Source organism: Balaenoptera acutorostrata, chromosome 15 (assembly GCF_949987535.1).
Source record: "Balaenoptera acutorostrata chromosome 15, mBalAcu1.1, whole genome shotgun sequence".
NCBI lineage: Eukaryota > Metazoa > Chordata > Mammalia > Artiodactyla > Balaenopteridae > Balaenoptera > Balaenoptera acutorostrata.
Genome location: NC_080078.1, coordinates 85,089,267 through 85,111,054, shown reverse-complemented (window position 1 = coordinate 85,111,054; position 21,788 = coordinate 85,089,267). Strand labels below are relative to the sequence as shown.

General features: G+C 47.9%; 1 protein-coding gene across 1 annotated transcript; it reads right to left on the bottom strand.

The window, feature by feature from the left end:
* Window positions 1–12,079: 12,079 nt before the first annotated feature.
* CIMIP1 (ciliary microtubule inner protein 1) lies at window positions 12,080–21,488 on the bottom strand. Its single transcript, XM_007185249.2, has 4 exons — window positions 21,391–21,488; window positions 19,328–19,409; window positions 17,804–17,905; window positions 12,080–12,273 (listed from the first exon to the last, which is right to left on the bottom strand). Exons 1-4 carry the CDS (start codon window positions 21,456–21,458, stop codon window positions 12,112–12,114), a joined length of 414 nt encoding a protein of 137 aa, XP_007185311.2. The 5' UTR covers window positions 21,459–21,488; the 3' UTR covers window positions 12,080–12,111.
* Between the last annotated feature and the right edge of the window lie 300 nt (window positions 21,489–21,788).

Below are 21,788 nucleotides of genomic sequence, written 5' to 3'. Positions count from 1 at the left end.
CCACCCCAAGTCTCAGTACCCTATCTGTAAAGTGGGGGGATCTGCAGATCTGCCCCGCAGGTGCCGGGAAGGAGAAGCAGGGCCTGGCGCTCCCACTGCGCTCAGATGCTCCCCCGTCTCTTCCAGGAGCTTTTGCTCTTTTCTCCTGGGCAGGGACTGGGGGTAACCTGCAGATTCCAAGCCTGACTCTCGTTCTGAACACCCTCCCGTGCGGGGGCAGGACTCCCCCCGGAGAGCCGCTTTCCCCGGGGAAGCCCGGCTGGTTCCAGGGTCATTTCTGGGAACAGGGACCTGGTCTCCATCCCGGTGGTGTGTCCTAGCTGGCCCTGTGCTGAGCTTGTTCCTGGCCTTGCTTGTGCAATTCAGCCACAAGGCCACGGGCGTGAGCCGCCCTGGGGTGCTGGTGCTGGGGGTCAGCTTGTGCCGTGGCCAGTAGCGGGCTGTGGCTGTACGTGATGGCGGGAGGCTGTGGGCTTTGAACCAGAGCCCTGGGCTGCAGCTGACTATTGAGCTTTGCTGGGCGTCAGGGGCCACACCTGGAGCGCCAGATAACGGCAGGTGACACGTGGGGCTTCCTCTCAGCAGGTTAGAGCCGAGCACCCCCAGAGTCCTCTCTACACCCAGGGGTGTACAGAGGTGCTGCCCCCCCATAGCCGGCTCTACTGGGCTCTGTGCCCGCTGTGGGGACTTGACCTCGTCTGTACTAAGGGGAAGGCACAGGATTAGCTCCTGTAATCCCCGGCCTGCTGTTGGCCACGGATGCTGACAGGATCCGGGCTGAAACTGCAAGACCTGTTCAACGGGCCAGGTATGCAGGGCCTGGCTGGGCTTGGCTTGGGGTTGAGGGGGGCTCTGAAAGGCCATTCTGGGGGAGGGCACAGGCCTTTCCTGGGCTCCCTCCTAGGTGTCTGCAAGCCCACGGAGGGGAGGTGGGCGCCAGCAGCTTCTCCAAGGGCTTAATAACAGACCAACGCATTCGGATTCTTGCAGAAAAACATTAGAGGAGTGTTTGCCCTCCGCAATTCCACGTCTGTTTCCCTGACTCTAAGCCTGAGAACAGTTTGCTCTGGGGGGGGGGGGGGTAACGTTCCAGTCCTCCGTTTCCTTTCCCATGTCTCAGTGTCCACAGGAGCAGCTTTGGACCCTCTGCTCCCTGTGCTGGGTGGGGCTGAAGTTAGAAATGGCAGGTACTCCCCTCTTGGTCTCCAGAGGGGACCCTGAGCCGGGATAAGGCAGCTCTGTTTGCACAAGAAAGAAGTTGTAATAAGCAACTGTGATCCGCCTCCTGTGCGTTGATTTTCTTAAACGGCACCTGAACCCCACACCCCGGGATATGGAGGGCTGGAGCTACAGACTCGCCCATCTGGAGGTTTGCCACCTGAAGCCGAGCTCTGGGCCAGTGTTTCAAAGGTTTGGCAGGAAATTAAATGTATCCAATGGAATTTTGCATTTATTATTTACTTTCAAACTTTTAAATACTGAAGTCTAGCATAATACAGGAACATGCACACATCATAAATATTCAGCTGGATGCGTCTTCACCGATGGAACATGCCTGTGTCACCGGCATCCAGATTGAGACCTAGAATGTGACCTCCCCACTCCGTCCCTGCCCCGAAAAGATCCCACCGTCCTGACTTCTCTCAGCATCTATCTGGTTTGTCTGTTTTTGCACTTTTTGTAAATGGAATCATACAGCACGTTCTCTTTTGTGTCTGGCTTCTTTGGCCCAGCATCCTGCGGGTTTATTTTTATCTCTGACCCCACCAGAACAGTCTTCCTGAGGCCGGGAAAGATTCCGCTAAGCAGGTCCATGGGGTAGTGATGGCTGACAGAGGTAATGACCAGATGACCACCATGGATGATTGAGATCTGACGTGGCAAACTGACAGCTCAAGGGCGGATCGTACTTAACTTGCCCTCTGCAGCGGGTAATATATGTTTCCATACATATATCAGATGTAGAAAGAACATACAAAAGAATAATTTCATGCACATTACCCAGAATCGACAACTTAATAAACTTCCGGTCATTTAAAAAAATTGAGCTGAAATTCACATTGCACGAAAAGAACCATCTACAGTGTATAGTTCAGTGTTGTTTTGTATATTCACAATGTCGTGCAACCATCACCTCTATCTGGTTCCAAAACTTCTTCATTGCCCCAAAAGGAAACCCTGAACCCATTAGCAGGCAATCCCCAGACCCCCTTCCTCCAGCCCCCAGTAGCCACAAATCTACTTTCTGTGTCTATGGATTTGCCTGATCTGGACATTTCAGACAAATGGGACCATACAATAGGTGACCTTCTGTGTCTGGCTTTTTTGGGTCAGCATCACGTTTCTGAAGTTCTTCCATGTTGTAGCATGTCTCAGTACTTCCTTCCTTTTTACGTCATTTTTTTCTTTAAAGCAGAGGAAGCAGCTTTTATTGATGAGTTATCTCCAGAAACCAAAAAGACCACGTGCCCATTTTCAGTTACCCACTATCCCTCCAGGATCTCACAGCTCCTCCTGGGGAGAGGATACAAATTGCCTTTTGGTTTTCCAAAGCCCCAGTCCTCTGATGAGGTTTCCTCTCTTTGTACATAAACGAAGAAAATGAAGCCATCACAGCTTTTCCATCAACATCTGATTTAAGGATGGGCCTCTCTCCTGAGATGACATCTTCTCTTTCTCAGCATTAAATTGTTCTTTTATGAGATAACTGTGATACTAAATGGTGTAGTCCAGGGGTAGGCAAACTTTTTCCGTAAAAGGATGGATAGCAAATATTTCAGCTTTGTGGGACATACAGTCTCCGTGGCAATGACTCTGCTCTGCCACGTGGAAAGCCGTTTTACCAATGTGCAAGTGAATGAGGGAGCTGTGTGCCAATAAAACTTTATTAATAAAAGAGGTGGCAAGCCAGATTTGGGCCCCCCTCATTTAGTAGATAGTGGCAGTGTTTATACATATTTTAAATGTTCTTAACTTGTAAAAATAAAAACTTCGCAAGGGTAGAGGTGCTAGTCCCTGCAGTAGACATGATTAACGGTAATGAAGACTCCTTGCCCCTTGAAGTTCAGCACGATTGCGTGACTTGCTTTGGGCAATGAGATGTGAACAGAAGACACGTGTTCCCCCCCCACCCCGCCCCCCAGGATGAAGCATTTCCAGGCCAGTGTGCATGGACCACAATAATGTTTGTCATGGACCACGCTGTCTACCATCACTGTCACTGCCACAAAAGGTGAACATCATGGTGTTCGAGGCCTGTTCTTTTACAGAGATGCTGGTGATGGCGGAGGTGAAGTAGAGAGTTACACTGACCCGTATGCTGAAGGATTGTTGGGTTGGGGGAGACAGGGGAAGCCAAGACCCCCAGCGGCAGGGAATGCCCTGGTCACTGAGTCTCATGGGAACACTGAGGAGGGGCAGAGGTTTATGGGGGGGGGGGGCGGGGAGGCGACAGCTGGAATCAAGAATTTAATTTCTGAATGTCAAGTTAGATGCCTTTTAGACATCCAAATGGAGACGTCAGAAAAGCAGTTGGAAGTAGGAGTTAATTTTAGAAATTGTAAACTGGGGCTGCTGGCATATTTGGTTTAACTTGCATAGTGTTCAACAGTAATTTAAACATTAGAAAAATCAAAAAAAAATTTTAAGTGTAAAAATTTGGGAAACTTTACATTATAAAGTTCAGGTTGTTCAGACTCCTTTGACTGATTAGAAGGTCTGGCTTTCCTGGCCACGAGTTCCCCAGGGCGAGGCTCTGCCTGAGCCGAGGGGCAACTGCTCCTTACACAGGACCTGGGCTCTGCGGTTTGTGGCCCCTCCTCACAGGGTCCTTGATCCTGAATTTGTATGCCAGTTGCTATTCATCATTTTGCTCAGGATGCTGTGTTCTGTGTAGTGAAGAGGAACTTTAACTGTGTCTCTACACCCATGTCTCGATTGAAACTGGGAAAACAAAGGATAGTGCAAGAGAGTCAATTTTCAAAGAAATTACGATGGTGTATGCTTTTTCTTACCCTTGGTGCATTTCCTTGTGTGTTGGAGGGTAACCCTCGCCACACCAGCCAGCAGATGAACTTGAGCTGTCCTGTGGAGGTACAGCCTACATACCTGAGATCAGGATGGGCCCCAGCACCACATTGGTAGCTCCCTTGGCTTTCTTTGGTGCAAGTGTTTGAATGTGGTCCTATATTTCAGTATAATTGTCTTATAAAAATGAGTGGGGAAACAGGAACTTGCTGAAACCAGGGATGAGGAGTAAAGGTCTCCCCCATTAATGCCATTGCAACCAAGATGGGTATTGTATTAGTTAGTTGTGTTTCCAGAGAAACAGAACTAATAGGAGATCTATCTATCTATCTATCTATCTATCTATCTATCTAGCCTATCAGCTATCGATTTATTATGAAGAATTGGCTCACACAATTATGGGGGCTGAGAAGTCCCATATCTGCCATCTGCAAGCTGAAGACCCAGGAAAGCTGGTGATGTAGCTCCAGTTTGAGTTTAGCAGATGGTGTAAATCCTGGTCCAAGGGCAGGAGAACATGAGGCAAGATGTCCCAGGTTGAGCAGCAAGGCTGGAAGGAAAAGGCGTGAACTCCTCATTCCTCCATGTTTTGTTCTATTCAGACCCTTGGATGGGTTGGAGGATGACCACCCACATTGGGGAGGGCGATCTGCGAGTCCACCGATACAAATGCTCATCTCGTCCTGAAACACCCGCACAGACACACTCAGAAATCATGTTTAATCTGGGCACCTCTGTGGCTTAGTCAAGTTAACATGCAAAATGAACCATCACAGGTGTCTCAGACACCGTGGTACGTCCCTGGCCCAAGGGCTCATGTCACAGGAGGCAAATCTGAAGGCTTTCTATTTAGTCTTGAACAAAACAAAACAAAAGAGCTGGTGTCGAATTTGAAATATGGCACTAAAAAGCACCTCTAAAAGACAAAGGGTAATTAGGGATTTTGTACAAATGTTTTCACTCTCTAACAAGGAGAACTTTCCTAATGGCAGGTAAAGCGACTGTTGAGAGTTTCAACATCTAACTTTCACACATGTTTTCCGGAAATCTTTATATTTGGACCTTTGAGGTGCCTGTAACTTTATTAGACTTTTATACTGTGAAGATTATATTGAGCTGTGAATGATTCAAGGGCTGAGCAGCTGTGACTCCACCTCAAGCAGCGTCTTTCTTCTTTCAGCAAGTATTCAGCACCTATTATGCACTGTGTATTGTTCTAGATGCTGTGTGTGTAACGGTGAGGAGAGCCGGACATGATTCCTGGCCTGCCAGGAATGTCAGGCTCTTAGAGGAGTAGAATATTAGTAAAAATATTACACAAATAAAGGCGGACTTGCTGGGTGACGCGCTGTCGTGAGTGGTGTGTGTCACCCTGAGAGCGTGGAGGCCGCGATGGGGCAGAGAAGGTCGCTCTTAGGCAGGGCCGCTGGCAGAAGGCGGAAGGTGAGTTGGAGTTGCATAGTGAAAAGCGTGCCCAGGTGTGGGCAGAGGGGGCGAGGGAAGGGTGAGGCTTAAATGGTGTCAGCAGTCAGACATCGAAAAGTGGGGTCCGACTATTACACTGGCGCTTAGTAGAGATCCAATAAATGCAATAAATGTAAGCCCTTACTTTATCCACCACCCCCCCCGCCCCGCCCCAGTGGCTGTCCAGCCTCTCTTTTCCTATAAGGGGCACTAGCCTGGCTCAGCCCTGGCCAAGCACCCCTTCCACAGCCTCTGGCTCCGGGGCTGGTTCACTCCACACCTCTGTGCCCGCCATGCAGCACGTGTTGAGCGAGATCAACATTCTATGTATATCCTCGTGGGAATGTTATAGTCAGACATCGAGAAGCAAGATTTATTTCCTAATTAAAAGAGAGCTTCCTGTACAGCAAATCAATCGATCACAACCACACACAAACACACAGACAACAGTTGCTTACTTACACTCGTGCCTAATTCCTCTGGGGAACAAGCAAGCCGCTCTCTTCTGATGCCTGGGGTTCCAAAAGCTGTGGCTTAACCAGAAGTCTTGGTCTGCATTTCCTCTAATCAGAAGTCTTGCCCCAGAATAGGCAGAACACAGCCTCTTAACCCCACGATTGTGTCCTGAAACGAAAACCCAATCAGGTAGCCTGCTTGTACTACAATTATGTACAACGAGTGTAAAATCCACACTTATTCTGGGCCCCATTTTTAAAGTTTCAATGAATGGCTCCAGAAAGATATTAAAGTTTTTTTTTTCCCCCCATGGGGGGATGGGGAAGAGTTTAATTGATTTGTGGGTTTTTGAAGGAGTGCCCAGCTTTCTCTGGCCACAGCCAGCTCTTAAACACGGTAGGTGCTGAGTAAATGTTGTACACTTAATTGAAAAGCCTGAGGACAGTCTCACTTTATGGAAGTAGAATTGTTTTCATTACCAACGACAGCAATAAAAGTAGCACCAAGCGCCCTTGGCTGAGTCCCTTGGCCAGGCCAGACGTCTTAAATACTTCATCTTCACCCTGTTTCTGAAACGTCTATTCTTTTGCCGCCAGGGACGGAACAAGCATTTTCCTCCTCCGCCAACCCCTTTCCACCCTAATCCCCGTTAATCCTTACTCACCTCCCCCCGTGAGCCTGAATCTGTGTCCTCATCTCGCAGCTGAGGGGGCAGGGGTCTGAGTGGTCCACCCACCTGCCCGAGGTCACACGGTCTGAAAGGGGAGTGGTCAGGTTGGAGGGCAGGTCAGCCTGACTTCTGAGCCCGGCTCCTCACCCAGCCCACTGATGCAAGGGAAGCTCTACCTGGCCCTTGGTGGACCTGTAAGGACTGTTTTTACATCGTCGTTGGAGCTAGAGGGATTGTGGATTATTTTTCTGGCTTTGTCCCCCAAACTTAAAATGACAAGTGTCCCCTGGAATGCTGGTCCAGCTTCTGCAATTTTAAGGAAGAGCTTCCTGAAGGATATTTCACGGCATTTCCTTGCAAAAGAGCTCTGCTTCTTATGGTGACGTCAGTGTGCCTTGAGGGAATGTCCCTGAATCCCGGAACTCTGCAGAGCCTCTGGGGAATTCTCTAGGCTCTCCTGAAAATGGGGTGATCGGGTGGGTTTGCTATTTATTTGCTATTATAGCCTGTATTTGTTATCTGCTTCTGCATAACAAATTAACCCCAAACTTAGTGGCTTAAAACAGCATTTGTGATCTCCCAGCTCCTGTGGGTCAGGAGCCCAGGTGCAGCCTCGCTGGGTCCTCTGGGTCGGGGTCTCTCCCAGGCTGTGACCATCGCAAGGGTCTGCCGGGAAAGATCGGCTTCCGCACTTGTTCACATGATCACCAGCAGGACTCAGTTCCTTGTGCGCTGTTGGATTAAGGCCTCCTGAGCTGTTGGACAGTGGGTTCCCTCAGTCCAGGGTCCACTGGGTGGGTACCTGGGTGTGTTTGAACATGTAAGAGCAAGAGTTGTGTTCTCCACTAGTTTTATTTCATTCGGTCATGTCATTTTCTTGAAATTCAAGCGCCGGAGTTTCTACTTTGTCTTAGACAGAGCTGTGCTTGTGACAGCATCCATCCCAAGTCCTCGGCCCGATTACGTTTTGCTTCATTCCCGAGGTCACTCATTTAGACCGAGGCCCGTTTGGACGTTCATTGCTGTGATGTATTTCAGCATCATGAACCCAGGTTCACCAGCCTCGTCTCGACCTTGGAAATGTTGTGGCATTTCACAGCGTGTGGTGACATTTGTGAGCACATTTGGACACCCACAAAGAGGTTGATTTCCATAGATTAAATGTCAAGTTTGAGACGGTCCAGGGTGATGGAATCCTCCAGTGCTGTCCACTCCCATTCTCAGTGGTGGCCTTTGACTGGACATTTGTGCTCTATTATGAGCCCACGAGTGCAGCCCAGATTACTTGGGTCATCTGAGTCCAGGGGCATTGGTGTGGTGTGGAGGCTCCTGGCAGTGTAATTGGAGACCTGCAGAAATGTTGTCTCATTTTTATTTTTTTAAATAAAACACATACATGGTTAGTGAATAAATTATCGGAGGCAGAAAAAAATCCCATCAACTGAGGTTTCTGAGATGTTGGTTAGTTTATAAAACCATCTGTGTGTTGATCAGAGCAAAAGGGTAAAAAAGAATCTGTGCTTCAATGTTTTAAGTAGAAGTAGTTTTACGGGGCATTAAACACATGAACATAAACTTGGAGTAAGCGTCATCTCAATTAAGGGGTGGCAAAAAGCATCAAATAGTTTCCTAGAAGTTTAAATGTATTTGTGTTCTCCCTGTCTAAAGGATTTGTGTGTCTTCAGATTTTGATCTGACTCCCTCTCTCTCTCTTTTTAAAGAAATCTTAGAATTTATAGTCACCATGATGTACATTACATCCCCAGAATTCATTTATCTTATCCCTGGAAGTTTGTACCTTTTGAATCCCTTCACCCATTTTCCCCACCCACACCTCTGACAACCATCGATTTGTTCTGTCTCTATGAGATTTTTTTTTTTTTTAGATTCCACATATAAGTGAAATCATAGAGTATTTGTCTTTCCCTCTCTGACTCATTTCACCCAGAATCATGTCCTCACCATCCGTCCGTGTCATTGCGCTGGCAGGATTTCCTTCCTTTTTATGGCTGAATGATATTTCATTGTATACAAATATACCACATTTTCTTTATCCACTCATCCATCAATGGGCACTTAGGTTGTTTCCACCTCTTGGATACTGTACGAAATGCTACAATGAACATGGGGCTGCAGATACCTCTTCGAGACAGAGATTTCATTTCCTTCAGATAAGTACCCAGATGTGGAACTGCTGGATCATATGATAGTTCTATTTAAAATTTTTGGAGGAACCTCCATTACTGTTTTCTATACAGGTTGCATCAACTTACAGTCCCACCAACAGTGCACAGGGTTGATCTGGGTCTCTTGAGTTTTTATTCTCCCAAGGACCTGAAGTTAAGTAGATCTAAGTATGGATGTACCCATTTCCTCCACTGGTCTACGGTGGGTACCAGGGCCGGGACAGCCCTGAAAACCTTTACAACCCGGACTTCTGGCCTTTCTGAAGTTTCAGCTGTTCGTACTGCGGTGTGGCCCGCTCTGCTGCTCTGGGTCATTTCCCTTGACGGCCCTGACCTAGAGCCAGGATGCTGACCAACACAGACCAGCCAGTTAAAATCAGAATTAAAGTCGACCCACCAGCAAGTTTCAGGAGAGTCAAACTGGGCATGTTGAATTCCCATCCAGGCTTGGGGTCCAGACAGTCAAGGGAGCCCATCTTCTTTGCTAGACTTTTTTGTTGCCAAACTGTTGTAGAAGATGATTCTCACATTCATTTTATGATCAGGAATTAGAACAAAAAGCAGCACCTGACGTTGGAATTGTGTCCCAGGCCAAGGTGTGTGCTGCCTCATGCCTAGCACACAGAAATTCAACCCTGGCGGGGTCGAGGCAAAGCTTGAAGACAGAAGATTCTGGCTGCTCCGCTCAACCACAGTGGCGGCATCTGATCACAACAAGGGACGTGGGTTTCTTCGAGGGTAGATGCCTCGCCTGCAGCGATGACCGAGATGCCAAAACATTAGGATTTAAGTGGGACGAGTCTGGCCAAGCATCCCGTTGTTTAGTCTATATCAGGCTAAACATCTGGGTGATTGGAAACATCTCTGGAGTTGAATGAGCCACGTGACCTGGTCTCATGCAGACACAGCCTGAGTCAAGACCAATGAAGGACACGTGCTCAGAGGAGGGTATTTTCTGAGCTGGGGGAGAGGGAGGCAGCAAAATGTATTCAATACTCTGCTCTTCTCCTGCACAGCCGTAACCAAGGACCACAAACTGGGCAGCTTAAGTAACAGAAGCTGGTTCTCTCACAGTTCTGGGGGCTGGCAGTCTGAGATCAAGGTGTCGGCAGGGCCGTGCTCCCTCTGCAGCCTGTAGGGTAGAATCCTTCCTTGCCTCTTCTGGCTCCTGGTGGTTTGCTGGCAGTTCTTGGCATCCCTTGGCTTGTAGATACATCACTCCAATTTCTGCCTCTGTGGTCACGTGGCTTCTCCCCGGTGTGTCTGTGTCTTCACGTGGCCGTGTCCTCCCCATGTCTCTCCTCTTCTTACAAGGACACCAGTCACATTGGATTAACCCCACACCCCCACTCCAGTATGACCTCATCTTAACTCATTCCCTCTGCAATCACCCTATTTGTAAATCAGGCCACATTCACAGGTGCTGGACGATAGGACTTTGACAGATCTTTTTTTGGGGGACACAGTTTAGCCTGTAATACCTTGGTCCTCTTTTTTCTCAGGACCTAAAGAGCTGTGACATTTCTCCTTTAAATGTGTGGTCTGTGGGTGGCAGGTGGGATGTGAGCATGACGACCGCAGGATTTCCTGGTGGCCGTGGCCCATGTGACCCATGTGGCAGGTGATGAGTGTAGGCACCGCACTCAGAGGGAATGATGAGGCTTCTTGAAGGGCTGTTTCTCTCCTGTTCCAGCTCTTCCAGGCTGGGCAGCCCGTGAGAACCTGAGTTTCCAGCTCTGGGCTGGAGGAGGGCCGTGTGGGGCAGAGAACCGACGAGGTGGCTGGGAGGAGATTTTGCTCTGTGGCTCTGTTCTCAGCGCCCGACTGGCTGGCTCTGGAGCTGTCGGCAGTCAGCACCCCCTACCCCCGGGTGAGAAGCCCAATCTCTCAAAGCGCATCCTGCAGGCTTTATAGAGAACCACATCCCTGAACAAGAGAAGCTCTTCAGCCAGGGGCCTCTGGGATTTGGACACTGAGCCCAGAACTTGCAGGGGATGGCCCAGACTCAGGAGGAATTCTGTCCCCCAGCATTTGGTGCCCCCAAAGTCATGGAGTCCCTGTAGAAGTGTGCTAGAGGAGACCAGCGTCCAGGGTCGGGGGAAGGTTCTAGATGAGGGATTCTTGGATTGGTAAAGCACTCCCACCCACACCTGGACAGACAGGTGAGCAGGAAAGGTTTGGATGGGTGGGACTTGTAGGCGGATTCCACGAGGTACAAGCGCCTCCAGCCCCCTCACTCAAGCAAACCCAGGGAGGAACCCATCCCGTGAACAGTGACACTGGACCAACCAGAGGGAGGAAGGAACGTGACTCCGTGGAGGGCAGGTAACTGACACGGCTGCCCCCCACCTCTGCCCACCCCAGGTGTGAAGGAGGCGCCACCGCTGCTACTCAGAAACGAAACACCAACCCGCCTTCCCAGGCCACCTACAAACTCTCCGCTTTCCTACTGCCTGGGGTCCGGTTGGCGGGGTCTCAGGGCTTGCCGGCTCTTCCTTGTTGCCCTCTTTCACCAACTGGACACCGCACTCTCCACCCCCAGCCCCATTTGTAGGAGGTGAAGCAAAGCCTCAGGGACAGGCAGGGACTGGAAATCAAATGTTGACCAAGGGGTTAATGTCAAACGTCCACGGGGGACGGATGAGGACCTCGTTGCCCAGCTCGGCTGCTGTCTGCGTGGTGATGGGGTCAGGGGGGTGGACCAGGTAATCGGGGAAGGTTTTCTACGGAGCGCTTGGGAAACCCATCCTCTCCAGGAAATCTGCATCAGTGACACGTCTTGTGCTCTTTTTTGCTTTAAAGCTGTTGACGTATTGCAGGTATCCTGGGGAAGGAGTGTCGAGGGACGCTCAAAGCGCGTTATTCCTCCTGAAAAGCAGGCCCAGGGGTATTTGGGTACAGAAACACCTGGCCAACAACCTCATTACAACAAGGATGCTGAGAAGGGGGATTGAAGGTGACACTAAAGGGTTTAGACAAATATTTAAAAATGAAATCACATTGTGGTTTTAAAAGCTATACCTAGAAATTCCCATGGTATTAAAAAAAAATCAGAGAGTCTATTTTGCTTTATTCATTGCATTAGCCAAGAATGAATATGTTACAAGAATGTTCTGGAAGGGAGGCATTGGTGAATTGAAAACATCTAAGGGCTGTTTTGTGTTCTTTGCAACAATATCCCATGAGCAGATGGGGAGGGGAACCCTGTCCTTGGGCGGAGGCCGGGGAACTCTTCCTTTCCTGGGCATGGGCACCGGCGCCTGGCGGTCCACCCTTCCTTGCCCCAGGGACCGGGGTCTCTGTCTGGACTCAGTGGACACCTTGCTTTGGCCAGTTTAGCTCCTTGGCATACGCCCCTTTGCAGCTTCTGATCTCATAATCGTGCTCCAGCCACTTGTTCAGGCCCGGCACCCCGGATCTCCAGCCGATGAAGCCCTGGGTCGTCTTTGGGACTGGGGGGGATGGAAGCACCTGGAATAGAAAGGCAGGGGGTTGAGTCGCCTCGGGCCACAGCAGCACAAGGTGTGTCCACGGAGGCATCAGGATCGGCACGCCTGGTGTGGAAAAGACAGAAAGAACCACAGTACTGGCCCCAAAATAGACACACAGGTCAATGGAACAGAACAGAGAGCCCAGAAATGGACCCGCACTTCTGTGGGCACTTAATCCATGACAAAGGAGGCAGAATATACAGTGGGGAAAAGGCAGCCTCCTCGATAAATGGTGTTGGGAAAACAGGACAGCAACATGCAAAAGAAGCAAACTGGTCTGCTTCTCACACCATGCACAAAACTAAACTCAAATGGATTAAAGACTTAAAGGTAGGACCTGAAACCATAAAACTGCTAGAAGAAAACATAGGCAGCACGCTCTTTGACATTGGTCTTAGCAATATCTTTTTGGATATGTCTCCTCAGGCAAGGGAAAAATAAACAAATGGGACTACATCAAACTAAAAGGCGTCTTCTGCACAGAGAAGGAAACTATCAACAGAACAAAAAGGCCGCCTACTGACTGGGGGAAGATATTTGCAAACGTACGTGATAAAGGGTTAATATCCAAGATATGCAAAGATCTCATACAACTCGGCCTCAAAAAAGCAAACAACCTGATTAAAAAATGGGCAGAGGACCTGAATATACATTTTTCCAAAGAAGATATGCAGGTAGTTAACAGTCACGTTAAAAGATGTTCACTGTCACTACTCATGACCCCTGTCAGAGTCGCCATCATCAAAAAGACAACAAATGACAAGTGTTGGCAAGGATGTGGAGAAAAGGGAACCCTCCTGCACTGTTGGTGGGAATGGAAATCGGTGCAGCCACTGTGGAAAACAGTATGGAGGTTTGTCAAAAAATTAAAAATAGAACTATCATACTATCCAGCAATTCCACCCCTGGGTACTTACCTAAAGTAAATGAAAACACTAATTCGAAAAGATATATGCAACTCTATGTTCATTGAACCATTATTTACAATAGCCAAGATAAGGAAGCAACCTAAGTGCCCATCAACAGATGACTGGATAAAGATGTGGTCTGTATATACAATGGAATATTACTCAGCCATAAAAATTAATGAAATCTTCCCATTTGTGACAACATAGATGGATCTAGAGGATACTTAAAAGTGAAATAAGTCAGACAGAGAAAGACAAATACTGCATGATTTTACTTACATGCGGAGTCTAAAAAACAAAACAAATGGACAAAAATAAACAGAAACAGAGTCATAGAAACAGAGAACAAACAGGTGGTTGCCAGAGGGGTGGTGGAGGAGGAGAGAAATGGGTGAGAGAGAGTAAGAGGGACAAACTTCCAGCTGCAAAATAAATGAGTCACAGGGATGAAATGTACAGTGTGGGGAATATAGTCAGTAATTATGCAATATCTTTGTATGGTGACAGAGCATAACTAGACTTATGGTGATCATTTTGAAATGTTTAGAAATATTGAATCACTGCGTTGTATAATAAGAACGAACATAGTGTTGTGGGTCAATTATACTTCAAAAACAAAGAAACTCGTAGAAAAAGAGGTCAGATTTGCGGTTACCAGAGGCGGGGGCGGGGGAGGGGGAATTGGATGAAGGTGGTCAAAAGGTACGGACTTCCAGTTATAAGACAAACAAGTGCTAGGGATGTCATGTACAACAGGATAAATATTATGAGCACTGCTCTACGTTATATATGGAAGCTGTTAAGAGAGTGAATGCTAAGAATTCTGATCACAAGGAGAAAATAATTTTCTTTCTATTTCTTAAATTTTGTATCTATATGAGAAGATGGATGTTGGCTAAACTTATTGTGATCATCATTTCATGGTGTATGTAAGTAAACTCATGAAGCTGCACACCTTATACTTACTTAGTACTGTATGTCAATTATAGCTGCTTAATAAAACTGGAAGCAAAAATTAGAAAGAAAAGACAGAAGAGCCAGGGTCCCTAAGTAAGGTGCACCGAACGTAAGCACGCTCCAATCAGCTGGCCTCAGAGATCACATTTTCCCTGAAAGTAACGATCACCAAACATGTCTCTTTATCTTGTAATGCTTAACACATTTAATTCACGACCCAATGAAACAATTTTTATTTGGTAAAAGAGCGAAAAAGAGAAAAAAGTAAGGTGCAGAAATATCAAATACTACAGTTCACAGTGCCGCCCTTTATAAAATAGGTGGCAACATTGTCAGATGGTATCCTGGCAGTTATAGGTTTGATTAGAAGGTTTTATGATACATATGTGTGTACACACACACACACCCCCCAAACCATAGATGCCACAGGAATGAAAAACAATTGAATTTAATTAAAAACTAGAAGGGAAATGGAATTCTATCTGAAATGAAAGAAACCCCACGATTTTGTTTGTCAATTCCTTGAAATTTGGGAAATTTTTGGAAAATGAGGCTAAATGTTTATGCAGGTTTCTCCCTTCCATTTGGAATAATCTTCTGTTCTGCTCTTACGGGGGGATTTGAACCAAGACAGCAGTGAGGAGTATTTGTTCCAGCAGAAGAACCGAGATGAAGAGGTTTGGTATGCTTGGGGTTACGAGTTCACGCTTGGCTCAAAGGATCTTTGAGGGAGGCGGTGGCCGGAGGGGATGGTCCTGGTGGACGAAGCCCCTTAACATATATTCTTGATGAGGTATTAAAATTAATCTCTTGAGAGGCCCCATGCAAGGAGGGTCATGAACAAATGCCAGTGGGGCCAGAATTTCCTCCAGCGAGCCAGTTCTCCATGATGCTGAGACCTCGGGAACACACGGACCAGCTTTCAAGTCCGTCTCCAACTTGTAAGAGAAATGCAGTCAGAAACCCCCCTGGGATGCCACACTTCACCCACCAGATAAAGAGATGAAAACACCACCGTGAAGGAGCTTATGGGAGAATCTGTTGTTAATTCTCTGTGAAGGGCAGTATTACCGTCATCTACGAAAAATGAAAATGCAAACACTCTTTGACCTGACAATCCATCCTTAGGCATTTATCCTAAGACATCCTAATACCTGCACGCGCACATGCCAAGGCCCTGTTTGTCATAGCAAATGCCTGGACACAGCCTGCGTGTCCATCCACGGGGGACCCATTCAGCCACAGCCCCTCCGCACCATGGAAAACTATGCAGCAGTTCAAAAGAATGAGGTAGCTCTGTATATTCTCAGATGGAACGACTTTGAAGACAAACTGCTAAGAGAAAAAAAGATGCATAAAAAGATGTAAAATATGGTCTAATTTGTGTACTAAGGAAAAAGGGCTAGAGCCCTCCACATCCGCTTGGATAGGCATATTGCATCTGGGGAAGGGTGCAGAGACGGGGGCAACAGCTCTCAGGAGTCGGGGGAGGGAAGGAGGCTTTTCACGGCATTGCCTTTTGGGGTGTAGGATGCCTGTTAAACCATAAATGTATTTTTAAAGGGTCTATCCACCTGAAGCGGGGACGGGAAGGAGGAAGACGGGAACGGGAAGGAGGAAGACGGGAACCATTTCTTCGGCAAGGAAGGAAGCTCAGAGGGAAACAAGCAAAGTGCCTCCCTCTGCTGGATCGTGAGACTGGCCCTCCACTCCTCCCCTCCACAACCTTCCACCCCTGCAGGCTGTGACAGGGGTGTGGCTTCCACACCTGGCTTTCTCCTAAGCAGAGGCTCACACAGGGGGAAATCAAGTTCCGTTTTGTTCTGGTCCCAGGACAGTTCCTCTCTTCTCCCCCCCCAGAAGGGGATGCTGTTCTGATCTCTAGGTGGGAACGCTTCCTTTGAAAAGATGATGATTCTGGTGGCAGCTGCCACCCCGCCTGAGCAGGCACGGGGGCCATTTGTCAGGATGGCAGAGGGCGGGGCCCAGCTTCCCCAGGGGCAAGGCACTTACGGGGACCGCTCGTGGCCAGGAGAGACAGCGGGGTCCCTCACCCCTGTGTCCCCTCCTGGGGTGGAGGTGGGGGTAGGGAGGTGGCAGAATTAAAACCCAGCTGTGGAGAACTAGCAGAGCCTCTACCTGCCCCTCTTGCTCTGTCAGCTGGCCAGCCCCAGGCTTCCAGTCGGAGTTTGTGCGGGCAGAGTGGGTTCCGCACGTGTGTGGTTCATTGGAACAACCACTGCATTTCTGGGCACGTCTCCCAATAAACTTACTGACCCGGAGCAAAACACTGTGTCTACAAGGGTGCTCCTTGCAAACTGGGTACAACCTAGACGTCCAGAGATAGGGGAAGGGTATACAAATCATGGTCGACCCATACAATGGAGAAAAATGCAGTCATTAACATAATAATGATTTGGAGTGCTACAATTAACTGCATGGAAAGATATATAGGGTATATTGTTAAGTGAAAAATGGAGATTACAAAGCAGCCTGTGGAGTTTGGTTTTTAAATATATATATATGCATGTGTGTGTATGTGTGTGTGTTTATTGAAGGAGCAGTCAAAAAATAACATTAAAGAGTATGGCTCTGGAATCAGACCCACTTGACCTTGGGAAAGTTATTCAGCCTTTGTCAGCTTCAGTTTCCTCACCTGCCAAATGGGTTTGATGGCAATTATAGCCACTTTCCAGGGATGTTGTGGAAATAAGGTAACCATATAAAGCACTCAGTATGGGGAGCAACAAAAGGACAGTAATAAAATAAGAGCTAGCATTTATTGGTGGTATATGGAGGCGTAGAAAACATCTGGAAGGAACTCCCCAAAATGTTAACCATGGGTCAGGGTACATACGGATGTTTTAATGTATGATTTATATTTTGCTGTATTTCTAGAAAAATCAGTGAGTCTCTATTGTTGTATAATCAGGGGGGAACCCTCTCAACATCTCAGTGGAATGCATGCATTCATTCATTCATTCATTCATTCGGTTAACAGATCGTACCCACTGAGCAGCCACTGCGAACAAGCTGGCCACCCCATCAGACCCTGAGGGCGTCAGGAAAACAAAATCCAGAGCCTAACTCCCCCACCCCTGGCCGCCTTCACCCTGAGTTTTCATCCGCTCTCCCCATCAGGACACAGAAATGCCTTCTCCATAGCTGGGCAGAGAGCAGAACCCAGGATTAAAGTGACAGACGCATGAGAGGAGACCCAGGGACATACAGAGCTCAGCAACTTCTAGAGGCATCTACCCTACATCCACAGCTGATGGGTCTCAGGTGGGAACACCATCTAAGTCTTCACCCCTCCGGACAGCCTGGTCCCTCACTCAGCAGCAAGAGCGATCTCTTAAAAAGGCAATTCTCAACACGCTGTGGCCCTGCTTCCCACTGCAAATTGGGCTCAGATCCCAACTCCTTCCTCTGGCCTCTGAGGTCCCGCCCGTGTAGGGACCCGCTGTGTCTCCCATGTAGGCGCTTGGAAAGGGCTGGAAACCCGCCTCCCCGCAGGCCGGGCGCCGCTGTGTTCTTACCTGTGCAGGTGGCTGGGCCCACCAGCAGCAACACCGGAGAAACACCATTTCCGGTGGGGTTGATTTCTTACTTAGCAAAGCAAGTACTTAAAAGGACTTTGCTAACCTTGATGTATTTCTCCACTGGGGTCACTGGCCGGATGCGGAAGCGCTCGGGAAGCTCGATTTTGGGCTTTGGGGTGGCGGGCTCTTCTTCACACTTGATCAGCTGAAACACAATCCCCAGGGATGGGGCCCCGCAGGCTGAGACCTCGGAAGCTTCCCCTCACTGCCCCCCCAGGACAAGGCACTTTACAGGTAAGGCGGTGCTCAGATCACTGTTAGAAAGGGGCGGAGCAGGGACTGGCCAGCCTGCGTGCGAGCTCAGCCCCAGGCCCTTGCAGACTGCCTATTTACACCCCTGCCGAGTGATCTGAGAACACGTCACAGGTTATGAACTCAGACTAAAACATGGCAGCAAGGTTCAGGACCAACCTGTAAACTATGAGGAGAGCCTCCATCCCCCCTTTTAATTTTTAAAGCAATTTTGAACTCTTCAAAAACCCAACTTAATTACACATAAGGAATATTAATATAGACTCTTTTATGCATATTATATTAATAAGGACCCATTTTATGCATACAATTTCAAATTGTGTAACTCTCTAAGTATTAAAAAAAACTCATTAAGAATGGCATAATTTCAGCGCTAGTGGGAAGGGGTGAATTACAAAGGGGCTTTACGCTGCCTAGAATCATGAACATTTTGAATTATGCGGCCTTTGTGCGATTCTGCCTCCCTCCAGAGAAATGTGGTTTCCTCATGTTGTGTCCTGGAGATCACATGGAAGGTTGCAAACCACTGGCCACAATCCCAGTGAAGCTCACACAAGCATTCTGCGGGCCTGTTGGTGTCTTATAAATCCAAGCCACTATTCTAGACTCAGAAGATTTCATTAAAGCATCTGGATTTCTGGACTCTCTTGAACAGTCAGAAAATACAGCCAGTCTGCTTGCCTGGTAGCCCTCAGCTGGGCTGACGGTGGCTGCCTCTGGATGGGGTCAGTGGTCTCTTTGCTGGTGTCCCCATCCCTCCCTATTAATTATGCCTCGTCCTTTTCCTCGTTTTTGTTTCCTATCTGGTGTAGGAAATACCAAGAGTATTTTCCTAATAATCATGCCGATATTCACTTGGCCTCTCCTCTCTTTCCATCTGAACGTCACAGTCACTCAGTGAGGCAGTGAGGACTATCACCCCATTTTACAGATGGGAATTCCAAGGCAGAGTGGCCCTGGAATCAGCCAGACCAGCATCTCCCCCTGGTGCCTCTCTTTCTGAGCTGTGTGACTTTGCGCTTCTTTGAGCTCAAATTCCTCATTTGGAAAAGGGACATCAAAGAGCAACCCCCTCCGCACAGGGGTTGTCATGTGGGTTCAACGAGCTGGTTCGGATGAAGCACCTAGAACGTGCCTGGCACATAACATAGTAAGTGCTCAATAAATTTGTGAATGGGAGGAAACTTCAGATGTCAGCCGTCTTGGCCTACAGCATGCTCTTTAAATTTATTCTTGCAAATTATACACTTCATAACCATTTATTCTTGGAAATGATTGATTCTATAACCTCCGAGCTCATCAAATTTGCATTTACCTCCTCGAGGGGGGTTGTTAAAAATCCCCAGTTCGGGGCCCAGTTTTGCTGTGCTTCGTTTTCAGCCTTCAGGCGGTACTTCCTGAAAAAGAAAGCTCTTACATGCCAGACAACATTTGAAAAGGGTTAAAGTAGCAAACCCTAAGGTGCAATGGGGAGAAGTTTACATTCTTCAATGCATCTGGACTGAATGATGATTCCGTGTCAGGGAGGGAGCAGGAGTCCCTGTCGCTGGGGACTTCCCGCTAATGTGAGGGAGACACATGTCTAAGAACCAGAGATGCTGGTTGGATGATACCTCGGGGAGCAGACAGGACTGGGGCTGACTCTGCCCGAGGGGTCATCTAGGAATGGAACCCTTGTTTTGGGGGCCCCTGGACCTATAGTAATGGGGGAGTGTTAAATCATTATGGAGGTACATATAAAGTTCCTTTGTTTTCAGAGCAAGGACCAGGGCAGAGTGAGTGAGGCCCTGGGATGCAAAATTTAAGGAGGTGCCCACTCTCAGGTTCCTGCAAGTGCAGAGCCAGCACCTGCATGACCTTGAGATGGAGCCCCCCCCACCAACTATTGCACTCCAGACGTGCTGCTCACTCATCCCACCCTAATCCTGGCCCTGCTTTTCCTCCACATTGAATATAATTTATACATAACTACCTAGGAGCTGAACTGAGTTGCAATTGAAGAGCGGGTGTGTCACATTTTGCAAAAATCTGATTAAACATTTATTCATTTTGATTTTCAAGTTTCTTTTCCTATTTTGGAATCAATATCTGCACCCCAAGCCCCCTCTGATATCTCAACAGTTTCAGAGGCCCTGGCCAGGCTCTTTCCCTGGGCACTGAGCATCTAAAGCAGAGTCTTATTTCCAAGGGAGCTGTAACATGAGACAAAAATATGAGCCATATATGTAATTTAAAATTTTCTAGAGCCACATTTTAAAAAAAGTAAAAATCAACAGGTGAACTTAATTTTGGTATCACTTTTTAGGGGCATGAAGTTTTCAAAATCTAGTATTTTACATTTACTGCTCACCCCAATTTGGAATAATCACATTTCAAATGTTCAATAGCCACTTTGGACATGGGACACAACAGTCTAAGGGCTTAATTGACTCTGTTCACACAGGAGGGGCCATCTGATTTGGGTCTTGAAGGATGAGTAGGAGTCTGTTTGGTGGGGGAAGAGAGAAAAGGGCATTCTAGGCAGAGGGAACAGACCTTCTAATACCCTGCTAGGTAGTATTTCCTATCGTGGGTACTTGGATAAAAATAAAGATTTAAAAAATAATAATAGCATGTATTTATTGCAAATAATACTGGCTTTCCATTTTCAAGAGTGATATAAAGTTTCCTATAAAAATAAGTTCATTAAGTGAAACAAAGCTAATTTAAAGAAAAACATGAAGTGACTATTACAGGGTTTTCAAGGAAATGGTAAAAGTCATAGAGATGACAATAGGATAACTGAAGTTTAAGAGGTAAGCCATGACGGTTTGTTGTTGCTAATATTTACTTACTTGCATCTAAATTAGTAACTTCCCATACTGGTTAAAACTTCAAAGAGATGGGATACTATTTAGCAATGGGATAGAATGCCAAATAAAAACATCCATTACAGATGTCTGCTGAACATGAATCTTTTAGAAAATGGATCTAATCTTTATATTAAAACTTCTTGTTCAAAAACCAGGACAAGCAAGAGAGAATGTGAAGTGCTCTCATTCGAACTGAACAAACATTAAGATTTTTTTAAACATTTGGTAAATATTAAAAATAAGCACACATCAGTCGTATCTCAACAAGCAAAGCTTTGCAGTGGGTTGTAAAGCCAGATGCAAAAGCTTTCACGCCTTTGTGGTGTGCCTAAGAGAAGAGAAAGAAAGGCTCTTTCGTCCCTAACACTGCCCCCTTTCCGCAAGGCCCCCGACCGCCTCCAGGGCACGGTCTTCGCGCCCAGAGGTCGACCACCTCCAGGACTTGGTGGGGAAACTGAGGCCGCCAGGTTGAACACTTCAGGTGGGAACAGCCCAGCCCACTGGGTTCCCGGTTCCCGGGTGTTACCAGATCTCGTCCTGGGCCACAAGGTTCATGCGCTCGGCCGCGGCCCTGCTGATGGGCTTCTGCGCCATGGGGCCTGGGGTCTTGGAGCGCCTGGTACACTCGGGCCCTGGGCTCAGCGTCTCACGTCCCCTAGGAGACCGGTTGCCAAGCAACGCAGGACGCGGAGGCAGAGACGGCGCAGCACCTGGCGAGGTTGTGGCCGCCTGACTTCGCGGCTTCCGTGAGCCCACTGCCAACCTCAGTCCGCAGCTGCGCTCTTCGCCCCCCTCCCTGCCCACCTGCCTGGCTCGCGTGTGCAGCAGCCCTTCTCTGGGGAAAACCTTGGGGAAACCTCAAGACCTTACATTCCCTCTTCCCTTTAAAATTTAGACCTGTCATGCAAGTATACAGGCCAAGTG